The sequence below is a fragment of the Clarias gariepinus genome, chromosome 21 (genome assembly GCF_024256425.1).
Source record: "Clarias gariepinus isolate MV-2021 ecotype Netherlands chromosome 21, CGAR_prim_01v2, whole genome shotgun sequence".
In the NCBI taxonomy this organism is placed as follows: Eukaryota; Metazoa; Chordata; class Actinopteri; order Siluriformes; family Clariidae; genus Clarias; species Clarias gariepinus.
The window spans coordinates 13,341,985-13,366,568 of NC_071120.1; the positions used below are offsets into that span (position 1 = coordinate 13,341,985).

At 36.3% G+C, this 24,584-nt stretch overlaps 1 protein-coding gene across 1 annotated transcript in view; it reads right to left on the reverse strand.

Moving 5' to 3' along the window:
* pappab (pregnancy-associated plasma protein A, pappalysin 1b) overlaps window positions 1–18,003 on the reverse strand; it is a 74,215-nt gene extending 56,212 nt beyond the window's left edge. The window contains exons 1-6 of the mRNA XM_053481689.1: window positions 17,523–18,003; window positions 12,017–13,100; window positions 3,781–3,926; window positions 2,350–2,643; window positions 1,201–1,393; window positions 762–883 (exon numbers count right to left, since the gene is read on the reverse strand). Coding sequence (XP_053337664.1) covers window positions 762–883; window positions 1,201–1,393; window positions 2,350–2,643; window positions 3,781–3,926; window positions 12,017–13,100; window positions 17,523–17,916 — 2,233 coding nt within the window. The 5' untranslated portion in view covers window positions 17,917–18,003. The remainder of the gene's footprint in view (window positions 1–761; window positions 884–1,200; window positions 1,394–2,349; window positions 2,644–3,780; window positions 3,927–12,016; window positions 13,101–17,522) is intronic.
* Between the last annotated feature and the right edge of the window lie 6,581 nt (window positions 18,004–24,584).

The following is a 24,584-nucleotide window of genomic DNA, read 5'->3' on the forward strand; positions in this document are numbered from 1 at the left end:
CCAGTCTGGAAAACGTCCAGCAGGGGAAAGTGAATTAAGGACAATATTTTTCTGGCACACAGCATGTTTTTGTGCAATGTCAGGTCAAAGGTTGAATTTCAAGCTCAAAATAATTAATATAGTTGAGGAAAACATGAGTCACTCTTGGTGATGAAGAACATTTTCATTCATATCAGAATGCTCTGTGGACTAATTCTTTTATATATTTACATCTGTATTTTCATCTCTTAAAATAAACCCATGAGAAAATAAAATTTTGTGACAACCCATGTGGCTAATATTTTCCACACATTTTAGTCAGTTTCCTTCACTTGGCCTCTCTTGACTAACTGTAAGGTGCAATATTCTAGACATGTGCTCCATTAAAGAAAATGTACCAAATGTTTTGAATGACACTTACCAATTAAATATTTTTTTTAAGTGTCAGTAGAAACAAGTATCTTTCCAAAGCAAGCATGGCTAAAATTCAACAAAAAGTACACACACACGTGCATCTACCACTAATGATAGAGCTTGAGATAAAGACATAGCAGTTTAAATGATGTTAGTAGTATGTAGTTACTCATATACTGTATACTTTTAATAGATAAAATATTTTAAAAGTATATAAACTAGGTTTGACAACTTTGCCAAACAGGTACTTTCTTCTGGTTTCTTTTTTTTTTTCTGTTATAATTTTGAAGTTCTAATATACACAATTTCACAGAAAATAATAGCAGGTGTTTATACAGTATATATCCTTATTATCCACTATTTCTTACCCTCTGCTTCACGTGGGCTCCAGTGTCCTGATGGAATGCAGGGTTTTGGGGAGGATGAATTCGAGGCATACTGCAGGAACACTCGACCTTCAGTGCATTTGTCACATAGGGATCCCACTTCTCTAGGAAACCAACAAACAGCCAAGGTGGAAACTTAGACAAAGCATAAGATCCATAAGTGCCCCAAAGTCATTTAAGCAATATCACATGAGAGGGAGAGTTTTTGTATTGAATACCAGCGTCGCTTTTATGTAGTCATAGTAAAACTTATATTTAAACGTCTTTTCTTCAATAAAATTACTTGGTCAGAATTGTTGTATAATTTACTTTAATACATTGTCAGCATTAAGGGAAACAAACATGAAGATAACAGACGCATGCTTTTTAAAGAACACTCTGTGATATAATTTGCTACAAACCAAAGATGGTCTATTTTCACCTGTCAAAGTAATGACCAGTAAGTGTAGGGAACCACTCCAGGGTGAGGTAGTTTTGCCCTTGCTCCATAAGTCGAGGAGCTAGAGGAACTGGGGCTGGCTTATTCTCTGTCCTCCAGGACTGGTAGATCAGATCTAAATAGCAATGCATCCGAGCCACCTGATTCATTGTAAAGGAATTTGTGCAGACATCATCTTTAAAAAACAACAACAATAAATTAGACAAAAAGGAGTGAAATGTTTATGACAATTGTTCTGTATGTAACACATATGACATCACAATTTAAAAACAACATAGACAGCATTTTAAGCCTCTCTTAAGGCAGAGGAAAGCAGCTGTTCTCTAAGGTTCCTTATTTTTGGCAAAATGTGGACTATTACGTAATTCTTCTTATCGGTTCTAACTCCCATGAAAGATTACTTCATTTGAAGGGTATATCTACAAACGCTCATGAACTGCTTATCATATCTTGCTTACAGTGATATTTGCATATTTGTGCTTGTAAATTGAAGAAGTGATTCCATAACTATTGTGGCCTTACAGAGTATCTTTCATTAGCTAGGCTAGCTTATCTTATTATCAGGAGTTAATACCTTGTCACTATTTTGAAAAATACTATTTGGGTAATGTGGACATGGAGATGGTCTGTTTTGTACTTCGGTGTTGGGTTTGTATCAGCACACAGGTCCCCAAATACCTAGTGAAAAATACTATATTTCTACTATTCATTGTAGGGATTTGTATACTGTTCCTAAGAACCATTTTTGTGCAACATTTAAAACAGTATCTTACATAAACATTATTATAGAAAGTAGATTTGCCCTTCCCCACAAGTAGATCTATTGTAAAATTTAGGGATCTACAAAGCGTGAGAGTATTTGATGATGGATTTGATTTCCTTCCAATCATTTCTTACAGATGATTTTGCTATCCACAGAGGGGTTTACACTGCATGGTTCATTTATAGAAAATCAAAAATGCTTAAAAATATTAAAACCATGATAAATATCCAGAAAATAATTTCATTGAATCGTTCTCAAACATGAGCAGTCAGTGGAGGATCCAGTCACCAGTTATGAGCATATGCATGCACATGTGTAAAGAGTGCTATCTGTAAGATCTGTGAAGATCATTTATATTTTATTCTCACCAGTATAACTCATATAGTTTCTAAATGGTGTGTGCTTGAAGAGCCGCTGGCCACACGTGTAATTTCCACGCTCCGGGTCTCTGCAGTATTTGTACTTCGGTGTGGGGTTTGTATCAGCACAAAGGTCCCCAGTCTCTAATGATGGTTCTGTCTCCAGACAGGCATCGTTGCACGACTCTATTTCTGAAATCCCCCTGAAGACATGGTATAGCCCAAGGCTATGGCCAATCTCATGGATCATGGTGTGTGTGTGGCCAAATGTGCCATAGAACAAGGGATTCAGCACAATCCCACCTCAAAAAGAGACAGAAAAAAAGAATAATGCAACCACCATTTGTGTAGCTTACAGTAGTTGAATTGCATTCACATCACATAAAAAACAAACAAACTGGAACTATTATACAGTACACTGCCCGGACAAAAAAAACAAAACAACAAAAAGCACTCATTTAGTCGGATCACTTTGCTTTGGTTATGGCACATATTTGCTGTGGCATCATTTCAAAAAGGTTATGCAATGTCACATTTATTTCTGTCCAAAGTTGCACTATCTTCTCTTCTTTTATTGATGATGGGAGAGTCAAACTAATGTGTAAAGCATTCTCCAGCACATCTCAAAGATTCTCAATGGGGTTAAGGTCTGGGCTCTATGGTGGCCAATCCATGTGTGAAAATTATGTTTCATGTTCCCCTGAATCACTCTATCACAAATTGAGCCTAATGAATCATAGCATTGTCATCTTGGAATATTCCCATGCCATCAATAAAGATAAAAATAAATTCATGGAAAAACCTGGTCATTCAGTATATTTAAATAGTCAGCTGACCTCATTTTGGGCACATAACATTGCTTAACCTAGACCTGACCAACAGAAGCAACCCCAGATCATAACACTGCGCCCACAGGATTGTTTGGTAGGCACTAGTGTAAATCTGGACTCATGAGACCACATTACCTTTTTCTAATGGTCCACAGTCTTTCTTTATGCTCCACAGCAATTCTTTTTGCTCCCTAGCAAATGGAAGTCTCTTTTACTGAATAGCCTTATTGATAAGTGGTTGTCTTAAGGCTATACAGTAGATCCCCTTTCCTTGATATGGTTCCAATTCCTTTTTTAACAATTTGATTTTACCAAACATTTTTAGTAAAATCAAAAAACAATCATTCAAAAAAAAAAATTGTGACCATGGTTCACCACTCTCCTTCCAGATTTTAATAATGTGCTGACTAGTTCTTAAACCAATTTTAGTAGTTTCATCAATCTTATTAGTTGTTTTCTTTGCTTGATGAAGGCCACTTATTTGACACTTCTGAAACATCTTTGCCATGACTATATGATATGTCTTCAGACTTGGTTGCAGTTAGATGCCACTTACTCCATTTATTTATTTATTTGGCTGGGCAGTGTATAACCAGTTACTACTGTTTACCCAAATGTGTTAAGGCATCCTTATCCCAAGGCCATGTGGCTTCGCCTGCTAGGTCTTCATCAGTGGCATTGGCAAAGAAGATATTAAGGTGTGTGGAGCCATCCAGGTGCAAAATCTCTTTCAACTCCTTCACATCCAAGTAGGCCCTGAGACAAGACAGAATGGTCAGGTTACAATTAGATATTTTACACTTGGCTTAGTTTCCCTAAAGCGCAATAGGTTCAAACCAGCTGCTGTTTAAAGTAATACTTTAAGAATCTTTGGGCTGCAATGCCTTTAGGAAACCATTTGATCATCAAGCAATTGTGGCAAGAATGTTTAAGTACATTCTGCTTTTTAAATTAGATTTTTTTTATCTATTAAAACCTCAGACATGCATATATAATATAGCATATTTTTATTAGAAATAATATAAATAAATAACAAAATAATTTCTATGAATTTCTATATACAGTGATGGGTAAAAGTGCCCTCTCTTTAATTCTATGTTGTTTTTGTGTATAAACATAATAAAAATCAGCTAATTATAGTGGGTCTTAGTATTAGGCAAATACAACAAACAACACCATATAACTTTATTTTATTTTATTATTGTTTTTATTTAACAAAAGTGAAGTTAAAAAGAAAAGAAAACATGTACAGAACTAGTATGCGAGGGTGCCAGAAGAAACGTCTTCTGTCTAAAAAGAACATGGCTGAGGTTTGCAAAAACTGCATCCAAGCAAACCACAACCCTTCTGGAACCATGTCCCGTAGACAAATGAGACCAAAATGAATTGTTTGGCCTTAATGCCCAGCACCATGTTAGGCAAAAAACAAACAGCATTTCAGCAGAAACACCTCATACCCACTGTCAAGCACAGTGAAGGGGTGATGATTAAGGCTTGTTTTTGCATCCACTGGACCTGGGCACCTTGCAACTTCTCTGTGTATCAGAGAGGCAAATGTGTGGGCAACTGTATAACAGCTCACTCACTTGTCTCCTATATTGCTTTATTTTGTATTCAGGGTCGCGGGGACCCGGAGTCTATCCCAAGAGGCTTAGGTCACAAAGCAGGGTGCCAATCCACGACAGGGTGCCAATCCATCAAAGGGTCCACACACATACACTTACACACCCATTCACACCCATTTGGGAACGCCAATTAGCCTAACCTGCATATCTTTGGACCCATGCATGTTCTCACCCACCAAGCACGGGGAGAACATGCAAACTCCATGCACACAGAGACGGGAATCGAGCCTGGCTGGGAATCGAACCTCGGTGTAACCACTACACCACTTCAGTCTTATGCATGACTGAAAAGGAAAAAAAATTGTACAAGACAGACCAGTTTTCAGACAGAAACAAAAAACCTAATGTATGCTCCTGGGATTTGCATAAAAATAGAAAGGAACGAGTGTGACAAAGTTACCAGAAGAACTCATTCTTCAGCATGCTCAGTAAAACCTACAGTAACAACTGTTTTCTTATAAAACTGCACAAATCTGTGTCTAAAACTCCTGTTTTTAAGCAATAAGTTTTTTACTCCAAATATTGACCGTTTATTTTATTACTCTTTATTGCCCTCTATTGCTCTTTATAGAAGTTTCTTTTATGCAGAAATGTTTTTAAAAGGATCTTTTGCTTATGCCATATTTTAGTATGCGCCCAAGACTTTCGCACAGTATTATAAGTGAAATAGTCGTTACAGTAGGTTGTTACGAACCCGGACCCTGGAGAGGCAAGGCGACAGTGCTAACCACTACACCACCGTGCTGCCTTGTCTGACAGCTAAAACTTAAAATTTGATCTAGCTAACAGGACAATGACCTTAAGCATACCAGTGATTCTACATCAGAATGGCTGAAAAAGTATTTTTTTTAGAAAAGGCCTGTAATTCCAGACCTCCCAATTGAAATGCTGTGGTGAAACCTTAAGAGAGTTGTGCATAAGTGAATACCCAAAGACCCTAATGAACTGAAGGAATGTTGTTAAGAAGAATGGGCCAAAACTATGTGAAAAACTGGTTATACAAGGAAATTATTACTTACTGCTGAAGGTGAATCTACATATTATAGGATTATGAGTGTATTTAGTATTGGCCACATGTTTTAATTTTTTTTGATAATTTTTGTTAAATAAATATTGGCATGGTAAAAAAAAGTTAGATTTTGTTGTTTATCTGAGGTTGTGTTTACCTAATACTGAGAACCGCTTTGATCAGATTATGTCTTTACACAAAAACACATAGAATTGAAGATTGAATACTAACTTTTGAACATGACTGTATACACAGTCTTGGCATCAGTATGTGTTCTGTAATTTAATAGCCCTCGTGAGTATTATGATGCTACTCTGGGAGTTTGCATTTGGAATAAAACTTAAGCTGTGGTCTAGGGCCAGCTTTGATGTCAGAGGTCACGGGCCTTGTCTAGTTAGGAATGCATTGTGCCTTCTGGATAAATGTGACCTCAGTCCCTTTACATTATTTGTCATTTTAATTTAGCACTTTATTAGACATGTTACTGGTTTATAGTTTTTAGTCAAAGATGTATTACAAGTGGCCTTTTGAAGGTAAATTATGTTTTGCTGCAAAAATGTCTATATATTCTATAGGCTAAGTACCATGGAATCCCATCAGTGAATTCATTTACATTTGCAAAGACTGTAAGAATGTCCACTTTCACAGTTTCCATCAATTGCACCTGTTCAAGTTGTCCTGCCCTCTGACCTTGTCAACTGTTCATTAATTTGTTAATTTTTTGTACATTTCATTTAGTATATGATTATGCGTGTAATAGTTTTATCACTGTTTTACCTAGTCTTGGGTTTGTAATGAAAAATTCTCCTTTGCCTAACAAACATGCCACTATTTGTTCCATGGGTTTTAGCAGCATGAAATCCCATAATTGAATTAACAGATATCTACAAAGACATAGAGTGTTTTGTATCAGCTCACTTCCTCATATCTTTGTGAGTTCTTACATGAGGCCCCATTCAATTCTTCTCAAAACATTTCCTCTTTAGAAAAATCTGAGAAAAAAAAATGAAAAGCCATGCTCAACCCCCACTTCCAACCATCTCTCTCATGGTAGAACCCCCACTTCCACCCCCAAACTGCCATTCTTAAAAACAGCCAGCACCTCATTCCTCCCTTTAAGAATATCTGTTGTCGAGTTTACTACAAAGACCAACCAAAAACCGTTTCTTAACTGTTGCGACAAAAAAGAAAAGCCTTGGTAAGCTATGATATTATATATATTCTTTCCAGTGATCATAAATAAAAAAAAAAAATTTTAAAGAAGGCATTAATCTTAAAGGAGAAAGATGAGGATCTTTTTCTTCCCCTAAGCTCCAAACATTTGTATGAAAATCGCATTATTCTCCTTCATGAGTGACATTTTGAACAATGTGAATTATTGTGTATAATATTTTACTTCATCTGAATCCCACTCATATTACTGTACAGCTCCAAAACATACAAATAATATTTAATGTTAATGTACTTAAGGACACATGTGAGCTAGTGTGTGTGCCCAATATAGAGTAAAAAATTGCTACCTTAGCTTTAGTGACATTTAGTTACAAGCCAGCACATAATTTGACACACTGGACAAAAGTAAGGAAACTTCCTCATATAACAGCAAAATCCACAGCATTGAACCAACACATTTAGTGATGAACAAACTCTTGTAGTGTTCAGTCATTTCCATATTGCACTCATTTAAAAATTATTTTAAATCAAGAGTTGGGATTTTTTTATGTGATGTGAATAGGTGTGAATAATCAGAATAATGTGTGGAGATTACAGGAAGATTTATACTTATAGTAGGTTGGTGCTATAAACAAGTAAAAGCAGAAGGCATATTGGGATATAACAATATAGCAGACAACTCACAAAATGTGTGCACTATCAGGCATAATACGTTCCAAACCCAACCTGTTGTGGTGCTGGACACAACCATGCCTTAACCAAGATAAAGCTTTGGACAATAGACTGGGCTTGTTTCTCTTAGTAAATGTTAATATACCTTTTCTAAATTTGTTTAAATGAACACATTGTTGTGTAATTTGAGTCATACAGTTGTGATATCAGACTGGGCTTACTGTCTGTCTCACATATAAATTGGCACTGTCTACTTTGCAGCTCTTGCTATCACCTGGGCCTAAGAGAGAGAGAGAAAGAGAGAGAGAGAGAGAGAGAGAGAGAGAGAATGATATTTTTCAAGCTTAGATATTTTTCAGGCCAGTTAAAACAGCCATTGAGGCCACATTGCAACCAATAGCCAAGTAAGACAATGTTTCACAGGGGGTCTTTAACAAAAGCCATTAGAAAGCAGCCTGTGAAACCTGAATAACCTGCATGAGGGACATGTCTGTAAAGAAAAAATGATATAATGATTCCTTCTATCAATTTCTGGAATTTTATTATTTCCTGTGAAAACATTTCGCTGGCTTTAGAGAACGGTGCAAAATAGGTCAGCGAGTTTAGCAGGAAGATGAACAGTTCAGCTGCACACCAAGCACACGAATGAGGTTGTTTTGAAAAAAGCAACACTCTACTATTGTAGGTCAATGCTAACCCAATTTATTCAATTTAAGCCACTGGCTCACTTACAAAAAAACTCAACATGAATCAGATGCGGATATGTGACACAAACTGTAGACAAGGATTGTGGCTGGTATGGTATGCATGCAATAATGGAAGGGCATTGCCAAGTGCTTGCTTTTCTTGTTGTCAACCAAGGGAGAACCAAATGCCACTGATAATGCTGACTTTAAAAAGCCCTTTTTTATATTCATATGAGTGTACTTGTTTTGGACTGGTATAAAAATAAACTGCAATAAATTGGAGAAATAGTAATTATGCAGTTCTTTTTTTCTTAATCTAATCTTTATTTAACATGGGTGGTTGACATGAAAAATGAATGCCAACCTGTTACTCTGAATGCCCAGAAATCAACATCTGCCAAGGTGAGATGTGACAGCATGAATAGAAAAATTCTGGATGTGAATGTTTAAAATGTTTATAAATATTAATTTCGACATACTTTAAGCAAGCTACCTACAAAAGTGCATAATAATAATTATAATAATAATGTACGTTTATTAAAGGAGCTCCTCACACTTCTCAGATGAAAATCAATAATCAATTCTGCCCACAAGGGCACACTAAAATCCTATTTTATTAATGCTATTTAACAAGAATATGTCCCACTGTTCCCAGGGATCAGCTTTCCTCACCACATGTATAAACACTGCAGGCTACATGGACATTTATATGCCTGCATGCTTGTGTTAGTGTGTATATGTATTCATTTGCGGGAAGGAAGTGTAAGCAGATCCTCTCCAGTTCATCTCACTTGTGGCAACAGGTGATTTATGAGCCCACCAGACTCTTTAAAGTGAGCAGGTCCCTCTCCCAAAATCCTTGATCAAGCCATAACCATGTTTAACAAGGTATGTGACTCCTTGTAGGCGGCACAGTGGTGTAGTGGTTAGCACTGTCGCCTTGCACCTCAAGGGTCCATCTCTGCGTGCATGGAGTTTGCATGTTCTCCCTGTGCTTTGTGGGTTTCCTCCCACAATCCAAAGATATGTAAGTTAGGCTAATTGGCATTCCCAAATTGCCTGTCTGTACCCTGCCTCGTGTCCTAAGCCTCCTGGGATAGGCTCCAGGCTCCCCGCGACCCTGAATACAGGATAAAGCGGTATAGACCATAAGTGAGTGAGAGACTTCTTGTAAAGTTTGGAAGCTGCTGACATCAGGTTAATGATGAAAAGCACAAGTCTCTGGGCCCTCAAGCTTAATGTAGCGGTTCAAAAACAAATAGACAACAACATGGGAAAAAGTGTCTTTCTCTAAATGAAGACAAATTTAAATATCACTATAAAAGAAATTATAATGAAAATTTTTGGTACGCCTAAAAAGACAGTAACAACAACAAAAGAACCTCTGGAAGAGGTATCATCATTAGTCTACAATTAAGACACCTTCATAAATGTAACAAAGAAGATTTACCTCAAGACAAAAACCAAAAATAGAAAACCTAAAGAAATAGAAAGGCCAGTTTAGATGTCTTTAAAAAAAAAAAAAAAAAAAAAAAAAGGACTTGTACCCAAATAACTGGACGTCAAGAATATAAAAATATTGTAATATTATGGAAATATGGAAAGAGCTCATGTGTCAAAGCATACCACATCATCAGTAATCATGGCATTATAGCATGGGCATGAAAAGATCCCAAATGGAAATGGGTCTCTGATGTTTTTGATGATGTGAAAGCTGACAAAATTAGCTAAATGAATTCTGAAATATATAGGCTCATACTTTCTGCTAAGATTAATGCTGCAAAAACTATAGGACAGCACTTTAGTGTAAAGGCAAATAATTGACCAAACTATTGCTACTGTGAAAGCTAATCAAGTAAAATAAATTGAATGTTCTAAAAAGGCTAAGTAAGTCACCTGACCTCAACCTAAGAGAATGGTTTTCACTTAGTAAAGACAAAACTGAAAGAAAAAAGACCCACAAACAAGAAGCAACTGAATGCAGCCACATTAAATGCCTGGCAAAGCATCTTAAAGGAGAAAATTAATTGTTTTGTGATGTCCATAAGTTCCAGACTGTCAGTCCCTGCCTACAAAGTATTAACAACTGAGTACATACAGTAAGTATATGTTAATTTGTCCAATTACTTTTGAGCCTTTGAAAATTAAGGCCATCATTCCTAAAAAAGTTTATTGTTATGTTTTTCACTATTTTTTCCTTGACTTAGAGCTGAATGTAATATCCTTATAGATGTAATGATATAATAAAAATACCCTTTATTGACAGAAAACAGTTATGAGTTTAGCAAATATTTGATTTCACAATGCAACTTTACTTCGGGGTTTGCACACAGACAAAAACACCAACAACAAAACTGCTGTTAGGTAAACAGATACACATCAGGATGCAAGTTTGTTATTTTATTCTTGCACAAACTTCAGTTTATGCATTTTTTTAACAATAAAAAAAGAAGGTCAAATCAATTTGTACACCAGACATACTGTAATCTAATCAAAACAAGCAACAAGATTTACTTTTTTCTTGACTTACATGGTTTAACCCCCTCACACAGACATAGACACGCATAGACACACACGCATGCGCACACACACACACACACACACACACACACACACACACACACACACAGTTTTCAAGGCACAATTACAAAAGGGATATTAATTAGACATAGGCATGCATAGACTTGCAGAATTCTCCATAAATTTATTTTCCATAAATGTCTCCTATGTGCTTAATTTTACTTCATTAGAAACACCTTTACTTCTAATCGTAACATTTGTTTTGAATGTTTTTGAAAGCTATTCCAAGAAATGCTTCAACTAATGTAAGTAATACTGTACAAGGTCTAACTCTGACTGATTCTGAGTGGTGTCCAGTAGGGACAAAGTTTCCATTTACTTTCTATCAATCCTCTTTACAAAGCTAAAATTCAAGGCAAAACATCTATGTTCTTCCAAATCTTTTAACAGAATTACTTTGTCAAAGCAGAAAAGCATTAAGGGACTGGCTGCTTAACTTTGAATGAATCGCACAGACGGTCACAGAGGACTTGTAAAACATACTCTGCTAGTAAACATCAAAACACATAAACACATGACAAAGACTGAAATTACACACATCCAGTGTTCCATATTTTACTATTTTTGTAACGTAAAAATTTCAGCTGAGCTGTTGTCTGGCTTGTTTATGGGTAAAAAAGCAGTCAGTTCTTTTCCATCATGCTTTCGTTTGTATTGTGGACCCATCCATAGGATGTGAATGAATTAAAATGAAGTTAGACAATATCTGATTTAATTTATTATTGTCACATGTTGTCATTATTACCCTATCTATGTTACTTAGGTAACTTATGGTGATATACTGAACACCTCTGTTCATTAGCATTAATTCCTTAATTTGTTTGTTTGTTCTTTTAATTTGATCATTATTTATCATATATATGTTTGTTTAGCATGCGAAAAAAGGCCTGACCTCAGCCTCACAGCAACTTTTAGTTTCTTATCTGAGGTCGGTACACTATATAAAAGTCTAAAAATGACTATCAAATGAAATTTACATAATAGGTCCCCTTTAAATTGTATCAATAATGTGTTTTCTCAAACACATGAATTTTCAAAATGCCATGCCACTTTGCAGAAACAACATGCAAAAACCTAAATATCAAAAATCCTTAAGCTTACCTGTAGCGTGATGCGGGATTAAAGCAGGTTTTTGTTACATCCGTGATGTTGGGGTCACAGCAGTCACCCTGGTCATAGTAGAAATTATCCAAGTTACATTCAGGATCACAAACTTTGTTCCCTATTTTGTGCTCAGGACAGCTGATGGTTTGCCTCCTACAGTAGCCTGCATCAAAACCAGTGAGTGTGTGGTTGCATTCTGGGTCACACTCCTCATCACCCACCTTGCTAATGTCACAGTTAGCCAGGACCAGGCGGTTGCGTAAGGATGAGTTGTAAACATTATGCACGGTATGCTCCCAGGTGATGTTATAGATGCGGAAAGCTTTGTTTAGATGCTGGTGCTGGAGATTGATTTGGTGTTCTGTAACTGTTGGCCAGTGACCATCATCATCATATACATTCACCAATCGATAACGGACTGTCTTGGGCTTGCGTAAGGTCCATAAGCGATTATAGTTTGTAACAACCGCCACATTGTCACAGATTGTCTGGCCACATGATGGAGGAACCAGTGCAGTTTCAACAGAGTCACCAAGATTGACTGTCAATGAGCGGTCAGAAACCCCCATTTGGGGGAAGCTCCCATCTTTTACTGTCAGCCACTTCCGTGATGCATTTTCAAAGTTCTCATAAATGACCGGTTTAGAAATATCATCATAGTACTCATGGCGAGGGGTCTGCATATACTGAATGATCTTGTGTTGGGTCAGGGCTTCTTTCCATAGGCTCAGGTGCTCCACTGTTCCTCTGTAGTTGTGATTGAGAGCATTGCCACCTATCATAAGCACCTTGCACTTTTTGGTTAGCGGGCTAAAGACCTCACCAGACTGCTCTTGACTTACAGCCACTTGAGCGCCATTCAGGTAGAGCTTCATATGGAGGCCATTGTAGGTAATAGCCAGATGGTACCAGTGATTAGGGGAGTAGGGAGCTTTGGTGGTAATTGTGGTAACTTTGTGTGCTCGGTCTGTTTTGAGTGAAAAGAAGAAACGCGGGTCCCTGTTTCCTTGATCACTCACTGGTCTGATGCCTATTATCCAGCCTCGATCACAGGATGCATAGAAGCATTTGTCATAAAGCCCTAAATGAAAGAAAAGTAAGTTAAACTCAGTCCTAGTCTCCCATAGGTCAAAACTATACAAATGTATAGCACATTTTGCTAGAAATGATTGTTAGAAAAATGATTCATCAAATAGGTTAAAGTTTGCCCCAAATAAGGTTCTATTTCGAATCTTTGGATATGGATATAGAACACCCAAGGAACAAATAAAAAAAACTGTTAAGTAAGAGTTTTAGATTTTATCTTTTTTTTCTAATAATTTAAACTGTCATCATCCAGTATGTGCATTACACATATGTAAAGTGTCGATTTCCTTAAAATAGGATGTTAATTTCTTATTATGTTAAACAGACAAAAAATCTGTTACTTGCACTTTTACTATTTATGGTTTACAGTGTCCTGTGAAGAACAATGTAAGAAGACATTTATGCCAGTGAAGCAAAGTGAGAAATACTGTGCAGTTCCCATGATTGAACTTTTTAAAACAGTGTAGTCCAAAGACTGCAAGCCTACAGAGAGGCATCTGCTAGCAATCAGACTCCAACACTGTGGTCTTGTATCAACAGACCAAAGGTTACATGAACTTTCAGTCTATTTTCTTGAAATATGCCTCAGCAGTTGGGCTGGTATGAAATAAAAATGGTCCTTTTTTAGCAAAGACCTTATTATGATAAGAGAAACTCTCTTTTCCTGTTTCATTTGGAAAATGTGTGAGTCTCAGGAAGGCAGACATACTCTTATGTCTAGGGAGAATGTTTCTTTCATGTAGAAAAGTAAAAGTAAATAAAAAGGTAGTAATCCTGAGAAAGGATTGAGGCAGTCAGTGGTAATTAGGTTAACATGTTAAATATTAAAATATGTAACTGCTGGAAGATTTCAATCTGAAAATTATTAACTCTTACATTGGACTAAAAAAAATGCAACTGCAAAGATCCAAGTCATTGTAAAGTTTAATGACCTGTCAGTTCTGTAGAAGTTTTAATATCAACATATTTGCTGAAGTTTTAATATCAAACATAATTAAAATTAAATGTGAAATTAAATTTAAGTCCTAGATTTTTAATAATAATAAATACAATATGTAATTGAAGAAAATAAGATAACAAAAGTTGTTTATAGTCTGTTGCCAAAAATATGTTCTCTATGTCTATGTACAGTAGGTGATGATCAAACAATTTCTTAAAACAAAATTTTAATACAGATCACCAAAATCTGGGGTGTTGGTGTATGACACAGTGGCAATTTGCAGACATGTACTGGAGTCAAAAAGAGGGATGTGCTTTGTGACCTTCAATCTAGTGTTGTGTACACAGTTGTGTGAGGAATGTTTCCTCTTCTCACATTGCTGTGAGAAGTATGTTTGCTAGAACTAATTGGTTAAAACTTGTTGGCCAAATAAGTTGTAAAGTGTTACTAGGGTAACAGGAAAAAAAAATGTCCATTTTTGTGGGTCAATGTAAGTGTGCATTTGTGAGTGTGTGCATGCACATACATGTTTACACAGACCACTAGCTTTAACTAGCTTTTTCCCACTAGACCTAACAAAGTCATACAATTATTAAGCAAATATTTCTCACACTTTGTTTAACCATTTAAAAATATTTATAATGAGAGAAGGAAACACATGTGCATCTACTCAACAGAGAAAGTTTTCCTCAAACAGCTTGAAATAGTTGAAGCATTGCCTACTTTAATGAGTTTTCCCTTTTTCATTCTGACCACTAGCATTACAAAAAGATTATTCACATTAAGAGAAAAGCCCCAGATCTGGGGCAGAAATGGGCACACAAGAGCTTGCAGCCTCCCTCACGCTCCTTTGCTGCCCGCAAAAGCACTGCCAGCTACTATAAAAATAAATTGTGCCATAAAAGTGAGGAAATTACAATCTGTGAAATCCTGGAATGAGACCACTAAGTGGCAAATAACAAACAGGTAAAAATTATGCCAGCACCAAAATTTCACGTGAAAGAGTGTCAGTGGAGGCGAAAAAAGAATGGAGCAGAGATGGGCAAAAACAATGCAAAGAAAAGTACATTTTCTTGTCTTTTAAAAGGAAGGTATGAAATGTAAAAATCACAGGGAATAAGGTTGGCATTTAAGGTAAATGAAACAGTGCCACACTAAAATACTGAAATATGACCAGTCTTAGGTTCACTAATGTGTTTATTTGAAGTGTATTGCATCTCAGCACCATGGACAGAGCACAATACAGTTAGTATTGCCAAATGAAAGACACAAAAAGCATTTCTAACTAAGAGTCAGTCTCACAAATAGGCCCATAATTTAATATAATACTAAATCATATGCTTTAAAAAAAATTCATTAAAAAAGCAGACATTTATTTTGCTTTCAGCATTTTGTGTCTGTTCCAGAAAACATGAAAATTCTGGGATGCCCCATAAAATTATTCATATAAATAATAATTTGGTATAAACTTTTTAATCATGTGGTGTCTGACCACATGATATGAGAGCTCTTTATAAATAAATAAACAAACAAACAAACAAATCCTTAAATCCCTAGAATTACATTCCTTACTCTCCTAACTACATTTTTATTAGTTTCAGATTATGTACTGCATAGGAAATTTAAGATTAAATAATAGATTAGGTATTTACAGTGTCAAGATATTTTATTTAGGGTTGGTATTTCATGTTTATGTTTAAATTAAAAAACCAATATTCACTTGTCTCCACCTGATGCATTAAGTGTTTTTTAAAATAAAAAAAACAATTAATGTTATACTTTGTTTACATTTTGTAAAATTAAATAAAATAAAAGAATAATGAACTAAAAGATTATCTCTCATCCCCTCTTGTGCTTGATATTTTTTATGTTAGGTTCCCAGGACTCCCTGATTTATTGTGCATTTTGGACCATTGGTCTGAAATGTTAATATGTGGTATTTTTTTTTTTTTTTTTTTGACAAATCAGACAAAGTTGATAAAGCTGTTCAAGATATGTCACATCTAAATCAATGAGTTTTGTATTTATTTTGATCATGTAACTTATTTCTTTTACAATTAAAATAAGTGTAAATATAATGTAAATATAATAACACCTTGGATTTGTTCATTTAATTTGTGTATATTAACTAGTAATGCTGTCTAACATTCACATAATGGGAAGACAATGAGGCAAAACCTATAAGCACAGCCATTTACCTAATTTCTGCCATTAGAAAACAAGAACTAAAATATATGCACGAATCAAATGAATTCTTGAATTTTAAATTACATTTAAATGAATTTTAAAAAGTGTTAATGACAATATTTTACAAAGAAAGAAAGAAACTAATAGGGTACCACAATGAAAAACTTCGTTATAGTTCATGAAATATTTTATAAAAAGTCTTAATATTTAATATCGCCAAAACAATGGTTTGTTTAATTGTTAGTTTAATAAATAAATAAGCGCCTTGAATTTATGTATTAGTTAAGCATTAATTGAGCTTAAGTAATTTGATTTAAATGATTAATAAAAGAATAAAGATTTGATGTACCTTAAAAGTGCAGTTTGTTTTCGTGTTGATCAGAGCTGGAGGCCAGCCTACAGCTCATTAAATAAGGGGCGGGGCCATATTACGCATCAAAATGATGACGTCTTCCATACAGATTCAAAAAGACGAGCTGCGACTTAAATGGAATTTGGCTACAGGACGCCTCATTGACTTCAACCCGTGTCTACATCTTCAGCCGTCGTTCATAAATATGATGGTACTTAACATTTAGGTTGTCACGTTTAAAGCCTGAAAAAATTCAGAAACATTTTAATTATTAGCGGAAATACAACGCCATTCCCTGTTAAAATATCTCAGCATTAATCGGATTTTTTGATCTTTACATAAAGGCTTAACTAAATATGTAATTAGCTTTTAATTAAGAGGAAAATTTTAGAAAGTTGTCATCGTGTATGTGGTGGTGGGGTTGTTTCAATTGCGGGTTACCACACTCTATAATGACGGCTTGAACTTGCGCCAACGGTTAATATAGAAATGGGTTAATATTTAAAGGAGAAAGAAAACAAATCACAGCTCTGTGTCAAAAGAAAGCGCAGAATCAGCAAGCGGTAACCTGTCAAATGTCAAGGGTTGTTGGTTTTCATTCTGTTATGTTTTTCTTTAAAAAGAAAAAAATGTAACAGAAATGTGCATAAAAAGATGCTTCGTAAAATAATCAAATAAATTTTAAAAATACACAAATTTATGTATGTCATAGAAGGCAGTATTTCAGAGCAACGCATCATTTTTTTTTTATAACTAGTAAATGTAGCTTAGATAATAATAATAAACGTCTAATTTCTTATAGTCTACAATTCCCTTTGTATTTATAGGCAAAATGTTTTAATCAACAAACAACAACAGCGTGCAAGTTGCACGTGCACAATGCAGTCTCTAATCTGGATTACATCGGAATGTGGAAGGAGCAGTAAATCCAAGCAAACCTGCGATCACACTTGGAGAGCGCTGACCGCCCTCAGGTTTTATCCACATCTCCAGGGTGAAATTGCCGCGCGGAACCTCCACGCTGGGTTTAAGCCGCAGCTGATCTCCTCTGCCGCTGAAGTAAACACTGTTGCGGCGCAGCGTTGTGCTCGTGCTTTCTCCCAGCTGGCGCGCATGCAGGCGGCCCCCGCGTCGATCTGCTCCGGACACAGAGCGCTTGCCCCGCGGCAGCCGCGTGCCGCACGCTCCGGGCGAGACTCCGCCAGCCTCCCTCGCGCGCACCAAGTCTCTCTTTGACCTGCCCGTCCACCTCAGAGCGCCGCACTCGCAACCCAGACACAAGCTGAAGACCAAGAGGCACGGCCACCAAGTACAAAAAGGCAAAAGTTTCATTTTCACGTGAAGCGAATAAAATGTATCCTATAGCCTATAGGTGTGAATATACGTATAGTTTCCCCCCTCTTTAATAGATTAGGTGAAAGCAGTGATCTCCAGAAAGATCACTCCAGCGTCTAGATCCTCTTCTCTTCGGCGCTTCGTATTTTTTAGACTAACAAAAGCTTGTCAAGACAGCGGATCCAAACAGCGAGAAAGCGATGCTGTCTTATTTTTTCCTTTATAATGTTAAGCCACGACCCCCCTTTTCCTTGCCCCTTTCAAAGACACTTCAGCACAGATTGGAGGGGGGTATGTTAATTCATCCAAGTGCTCCACCTTCCCAATTGAATGGAACCCATTAAAGTGCGGGCATGACTAATAATCAATCAATCAATGCAGAAGAGGTATCAAAATCATTTCCCTTTCAGGGCTTCTTTTCAAAACCCTATACATTTTACAGGAAATGCGCCCATTTCATCAGCATCTCGCAGCCTGTGGAGCAAAAAAAAAAAAAAATGAAGATAGGCGCCAGCTTTAGTAAAACAGCCTTTAAAGGAGTATGTACAACCTGAAAGAAAAAAAATATCATGTTTTTATCGCAGTTAGGGTTAATCTGATGCTGGGTCTAGGATTTCCCTCAGACACAAGGTTTAGGTTGCTACTGTTCGAGCCTCTCACAAGAGCCCGCTGCTTAGAGGACAGGATAATAATGAAGAGATCTTTAAGTTAACGGCGCTTGAAGTTAAGAGCGAGAGTCATGGGTGGCCTATGACCGCCCCACTGATTTCCACCTCTGTGCGTTTCTGCGGGGGACAAAAAGCGAGCAGAGCGCCCCCTGGTGAGTTCACACCTACAGACAAAGGATGCAACCAATCCGCACAATCTAAACGATTTTAATTATCGCCCAAAAAGGCTTTGACCACTAGGATCGCTCACTCAGCCTAACATTACCAGAATAAATAAATAGTAACAGCCCATGACGTATTTGGTTCCTTCAAATTACATGTTTATTTGAATCGAATGAGTTAAAAATATTCGTTGTAACACAATCGACGAATACTTAATGCTGATCCACATTTATGGTTTTATACAATAACTAATATTATTTAACTTTATTTTGTAAGGGGAAAAAAGTTAGAAAATAATATATGCAAACACGTAACATCAAATCCACTAAAAATCAATAGTAATCTATTGCAAGGGGGAAAAGTGGTACAACCTCTGGGGAGCCAGGTAGGAGCCTCAACCTTAAATTCTTACTACTTTGCTTCATGTTACTTGTTTTTCTTTTTTTTTTTTCATTTCATGAATAAAGCAAATGTATAATTAAAGTACAAAAATGAGTTATGCAGCCACAGCTGGGGTTTAAACTCGATCATGAATGTGAAAGAAATAATTGGCATGACAATTATTTCTTTGAACTAGTGTTTTTCTGGGGAAGAATGATTATACAAAATGCATCTGTACTTAATGAAAACTGCAAAAATCTGAAGCACAATTTCATTTCATCACAAAATTCATTTGAGGTTTTCTAAAATTAACGCAGGGGCAAAAACATACATACATTGACTGAAATGATTTCGTTCAGTGGTGGTAAAAGTCCCAAAATGTCTTTTAATTTTTCAAGACCAATGCTTCTTAACTCACACAGCAGAGAGGACATTTGAAAGAACTGAGAGGAACCATCATGGCACAGTCTATAAGGAAGAAGTTGCTAGAAAGCCCATGTCACTGTCTTCAGTCATGCAAGATTTATGTTGCAGAGATAACACTGGTGAAAGTGGCAATGCTGTCATAGGTAGTCTCGCCAGTGTCTCTGCTTGGGGTCCCTGATTGAGTATCGTCCCTCTCCAGACATATTTTCTTGATTCAACCTGATGTCCCACTTCTGGTTGGAGTAATTATCACATGGAGACCACTCACTGCAGTTTATACATACAGTAAATGTCACTCCTGAGGACAATTCAACTTAATAACCATAAAGATGACTTTAAACTACTTTGATCCAAACAGGATTTTATGTAATGGCTTGTGACTGCAATTACTTGATTAGTCTTAGGATTTAAATTGTGCGAGGCACCATTAGCCAACTGTTGGTGATCTCAACAAAGTGGACTTTCCCAACTCTAGTCTTGGTGGACCCCTGTCCTGCACATTTGAGTGGTTTCTCTGCTTTCAGCTAATTAACAAATTAAAGCTTTTTCTAAAAACAAGTAACTGTTGTAGACCAAGGAGAAACACTAAAATGTGCAGGGCAGGGGGTCTTTGAGGATTGAGAACCACTGTTTTAAGCCATGTAAGAGACTGCACACCAAGCCCCCACCCAACCCCCATGCCGCATATCACAGCCACAGCATGGGAGGATATGACCAAGGAAAGTGGGATAGTTGTCCCGCTACACTGTTAGGCACTCTGCGGGTAGCAGCTTGGGGGGTATTTTCTGTCAGGGTTGTCCCTTGAAGGGCAGTGCCTGCTCACTGTACTGTTTTGCACTGAGGACTTCTATATTGACATTGGTGTTAATTGTTTCCTGCTTCACATTCTAGCTTGTTTTAAAGATTTGCATTTGAGCATTAGGTCCTACTGTATGGTGCTATAGTTAATGTTTAATAAAGTTAGGTTGCATCCCCAAATCTGACAGCCCTTATGCGCACTTACTTCTGACATTAATCATATCCCTTTTTCCTTCAAAGAAACAAGTGTTTAATAATAATTTAAGGATGGTTGTCGCTTGGACAATCACCTCTTAATATATTTTTAAAAAAATTACTCATCCACTATCCCACAGCTTCTTATCCTTTTATTGTGTTCTAGGTTACCAATCCTATATATTGCTGTTTTCCAAAAAAAACTTTAAAAGTCCACGTTATTGATTCCTGGATAAAAAATAGCCAGCAAACCTGAGAACAGTACACACCCATCTTTAGTGGGCAATGTGAAAGCAAAAAGCAAATAGTTGCAACATGCACCTTTGCCTGAAACTTCAAGATTCAGTCATAAAAAGCTTGCATCTTTTGATGCATCTATATCCTCAAAATGTATAATAATAATAATAATAATTAGGATGAAGTTGTCCAATAGGGAGTCTTAGGAGTTGATACTGATCCTACAATTCTGCATGCTGGGAGTTAGACTGTCTTTCGAGAGAAGAGACAGTAATACAATGATAAAACATTTGTTCTTTTGATGTGGTGGTATCCAGATTTTCCTTTTGAATCCAAAAGGATTTATGGACAGAGCCTGACTGTTAGGTAAGAATCGGAACTAATAGGTAATAATACATTGTGTTAAGAAGTTTCCAATCACCCTGTGGAGTATGGGAAGAAAAGGGTGACTGTTTTGGGGCTTTTATACACATTTATCACATTTCATTTGGGATTCATTTTGGGTTTTTTGGATGGCCTTCCCACTACTTTCTCTTTACTTCTTTTTTAAGAATTCTATTACAACTATAAATGTATGCTCAGGATCATTGTCCTGCTGTAAAGCCCAGTAGTGAACATGTTTAAACTTTCTGGATTGACAGACCTATTCCTGAATAATGCAATGACTGTGCAGTCCCAAGATTTTTATATTTGCATACAGTTGCAAATATGCTCTTTTTAGCTTCACTCATATAGGTAGCTTATTCATTTAGTGTATCATTGGTAAAGATCTCAAACTCCCTCATTATTGAGCCCAACATTTACTTCACTTTTTCAGAAATTGCACATAAGAAGGAAACATTTTCCCCCCAGTGGTCTTGGCTGGGTTGCTTGAAAGTTCTCATGGTATCACAGGGGGGATCAACCATAGGTGCACTTTGAATGAATTCTTAATTATGACAATGTTTCATAATGAATGTTTTTTTCCCCAGATTCCACAATTTAAAAGACACTTTGTACATTCGGATTGGTGTATATAAACTTTGGACACATTAAACTTTGGATACAGTGAAATAATTGAAAATAAATATTTAATTGAGTTGCTAAAGAAAATATATATAATGTAAAATGTACATATTTAGCATATTTATATATGAACTTCATGCCTCAACTTTATATGTGATGGAAGAAATATGATGTACTATAGATGCTCTCAGTTCAAATAATAGCACTTATTTAACAACCTCCTGGTCTGTATTTCTAAAAAAAGGAAAGCTTGGTATCCAGGTACTTAAGAATAGGGCCATGATGGTTGAGTAAAAATATTTATCTTATTTATTCTAAAAGTACATGGGTTTTTTATATTTCAGCAGTGCAATGTCAGTAGGCTTAACGCTGCTAAATCCTCTGAAGTATCTATCGCATTTTGTAATCCTCTATAAATGCTACTTGAGAGTAGGCTAGTACTGAACAGTTTTACAATATTGTAATCCAAATTGACCCCCTCCAGTCTCATAAAGTATCCCAGAAATCAAATGGACTTAAAGCCTCAAAGAACAGCATGTTTGTTTAAAGCATTTCAAGCATTGTCCTACCATGAAATGATGATTGGCAAGCAACAGTGAACTGACCATTGAGAGTACCAGGGGTTTTCCTGCTGGACAAATGGGTCGATAAAACACATGGTATAAAATGAACTACTTGATGTACTGGCCAATAGAGTTGTGTGTTAACTGACCTAAAAGGGGTTTGAGGCCATTTTAACAGGATTGGCTAAGGTCTCCCAAATAGTTTAACATATCCCTAACTCGTAGCCACGTGACAACATTACACCCAGTTTTAAACTGTCTGCTGTCAGACATCACATCAGTGGCACTGTTAGCTATGATCATTTGGGGCTTTAGTTTTTAAGCTTACCCCTAAATGTTTTTACCTCAAAAAGCAAAGTATCAAACCTAGGGAGTTACAAAGCAGAACTTTACATTTGTTTAGTGTCTGAGGAAGTGGAGGTGGAGAAATTAAGTGCTGGAAAGAAAAGCTGAAAGACGTGCACACCCAGACGTCAAGAAAAATTCCTATTCTAAAAACAATCTAGCTTTCTGAGCTATTTCAAGCAGAAAAATCAAGTTTGAATATAAAAAGGCCATTTTATTTCAAGAGCCATAAATGTACTTAATCAGTCCATTAAGTGCCCCCATTACAAATGTAGCATTTCCAATTATAGCTACAATAATCTTAACTTTCTACCATAACTACAGTATACACACTATCGTTTAAATATTTGGGGTCACTTTCTAATTCCATGATGACAATACTGTTCTTGCAAGAACTATTACAGAAAGGCTGACCTTTGTGTCTTAAAATAACAACTAACTGTTGTTTTTGTTGTTGTTACATAATTACCTAATCCCATATGTGTTATTTTATAGTTTAGAAATCCCCAGTATTGTTGTAGAATGTAGAAAATAAATCACTAAACAAAAACAAAGAATTTTGCAAGTGGCCCCTTTTGAACGGTAGTGTAGGCTATATAATTGACGAATAGAACTTGCATGTTGCATTTCATTGGAATGCACTGTACAATGCCTGTTACTACAACTGCCTGACTGCCTAACTTGCACTTGTACAGTAAATGCCTAACTTGTGAATTTAACCTAAAAAAAATATTATAGCTTGGGCAATTTGCCCTTAATGAGCAAGCTATAGACAATGGTGGAAAAGATCTTTAAGATGATGTGAGATGACATCATCTTAAGAAAAAAGGACTGCCTTGATCAATTGCTTTGATATAAATAATTTTGCTGTGATGGTGTTTGCTCTGCTCGTTTCAGGACTGAGACTGCACATTTTGCACTTAATAACCAAGTTGCCTACATGTTAATTAATCACTTTTTTTACTATATGACAGTCAGAGAATGGTTATGCTATCTGGCAAGGCAGGAAAAGTCCACTGATGAAAAATGTCTAACCCAATTTCAGTAGTTTCAGCTCAACTCAGCTGTTTTCATTGCTTGATGCAGGCCAATAATTTGACCCTTCTGGAGCAGAATAACGACCACAGAATATGTCTTCTGAACACCTAATAGAAATGAACACCTAATCATTGCATCAGCTAGAGTTAATTAACTTGTTGGAGGCTGAAACATATTGATCACTGCAGTAATTATTCAATGGGCGGTGCTTATCTATTTAATTAGTTAGATCCAGATGGTGAATCTTTTTCTGTTTTGGCCTTGCACTGTATATACGAATTCATACATGCATTACATCATACAAAAGACATGGATCAACTTATGAGTGATTACAAGTTATGCAACTTCCATATTTAGGGTGTTCGTTTGTGTACTGATTATAAACATACATGTATAATAACATAAAGAAGATTTGTAAACAGCTTTTTCTTAGGTAAGGATGAAGAACTCTCAGAACTCATGACTACAGTTTTTTTTTCTGATATTTCTGGATGCTGTCGGTCCCTACTCTCACAAACTCACCTACTGTAAGTTTGTTAATGATGAAGGGACTGCCTTACTTCCCAGGGAAGTAAAAATATTTATGGGTATTATCCTTCACATTATATATTTTTACATTGTTTATCATATAACTTTAAATGATATATTTTTTCTTATTCATGAATAGTGGTCAAGTGAAGACATTAATTATCACTTACAGTAGTTGTTTGACTCCTTTTTAAAAGCGAATGTTAACTGTAATTACCCAAATAACCCTGATCAAATGTTCACATATCCTTGAATATTTGGTTACATTGCAAACACACTGGCTGACACACACAGGTTTAAATTGCTATTAAAGGGAAGT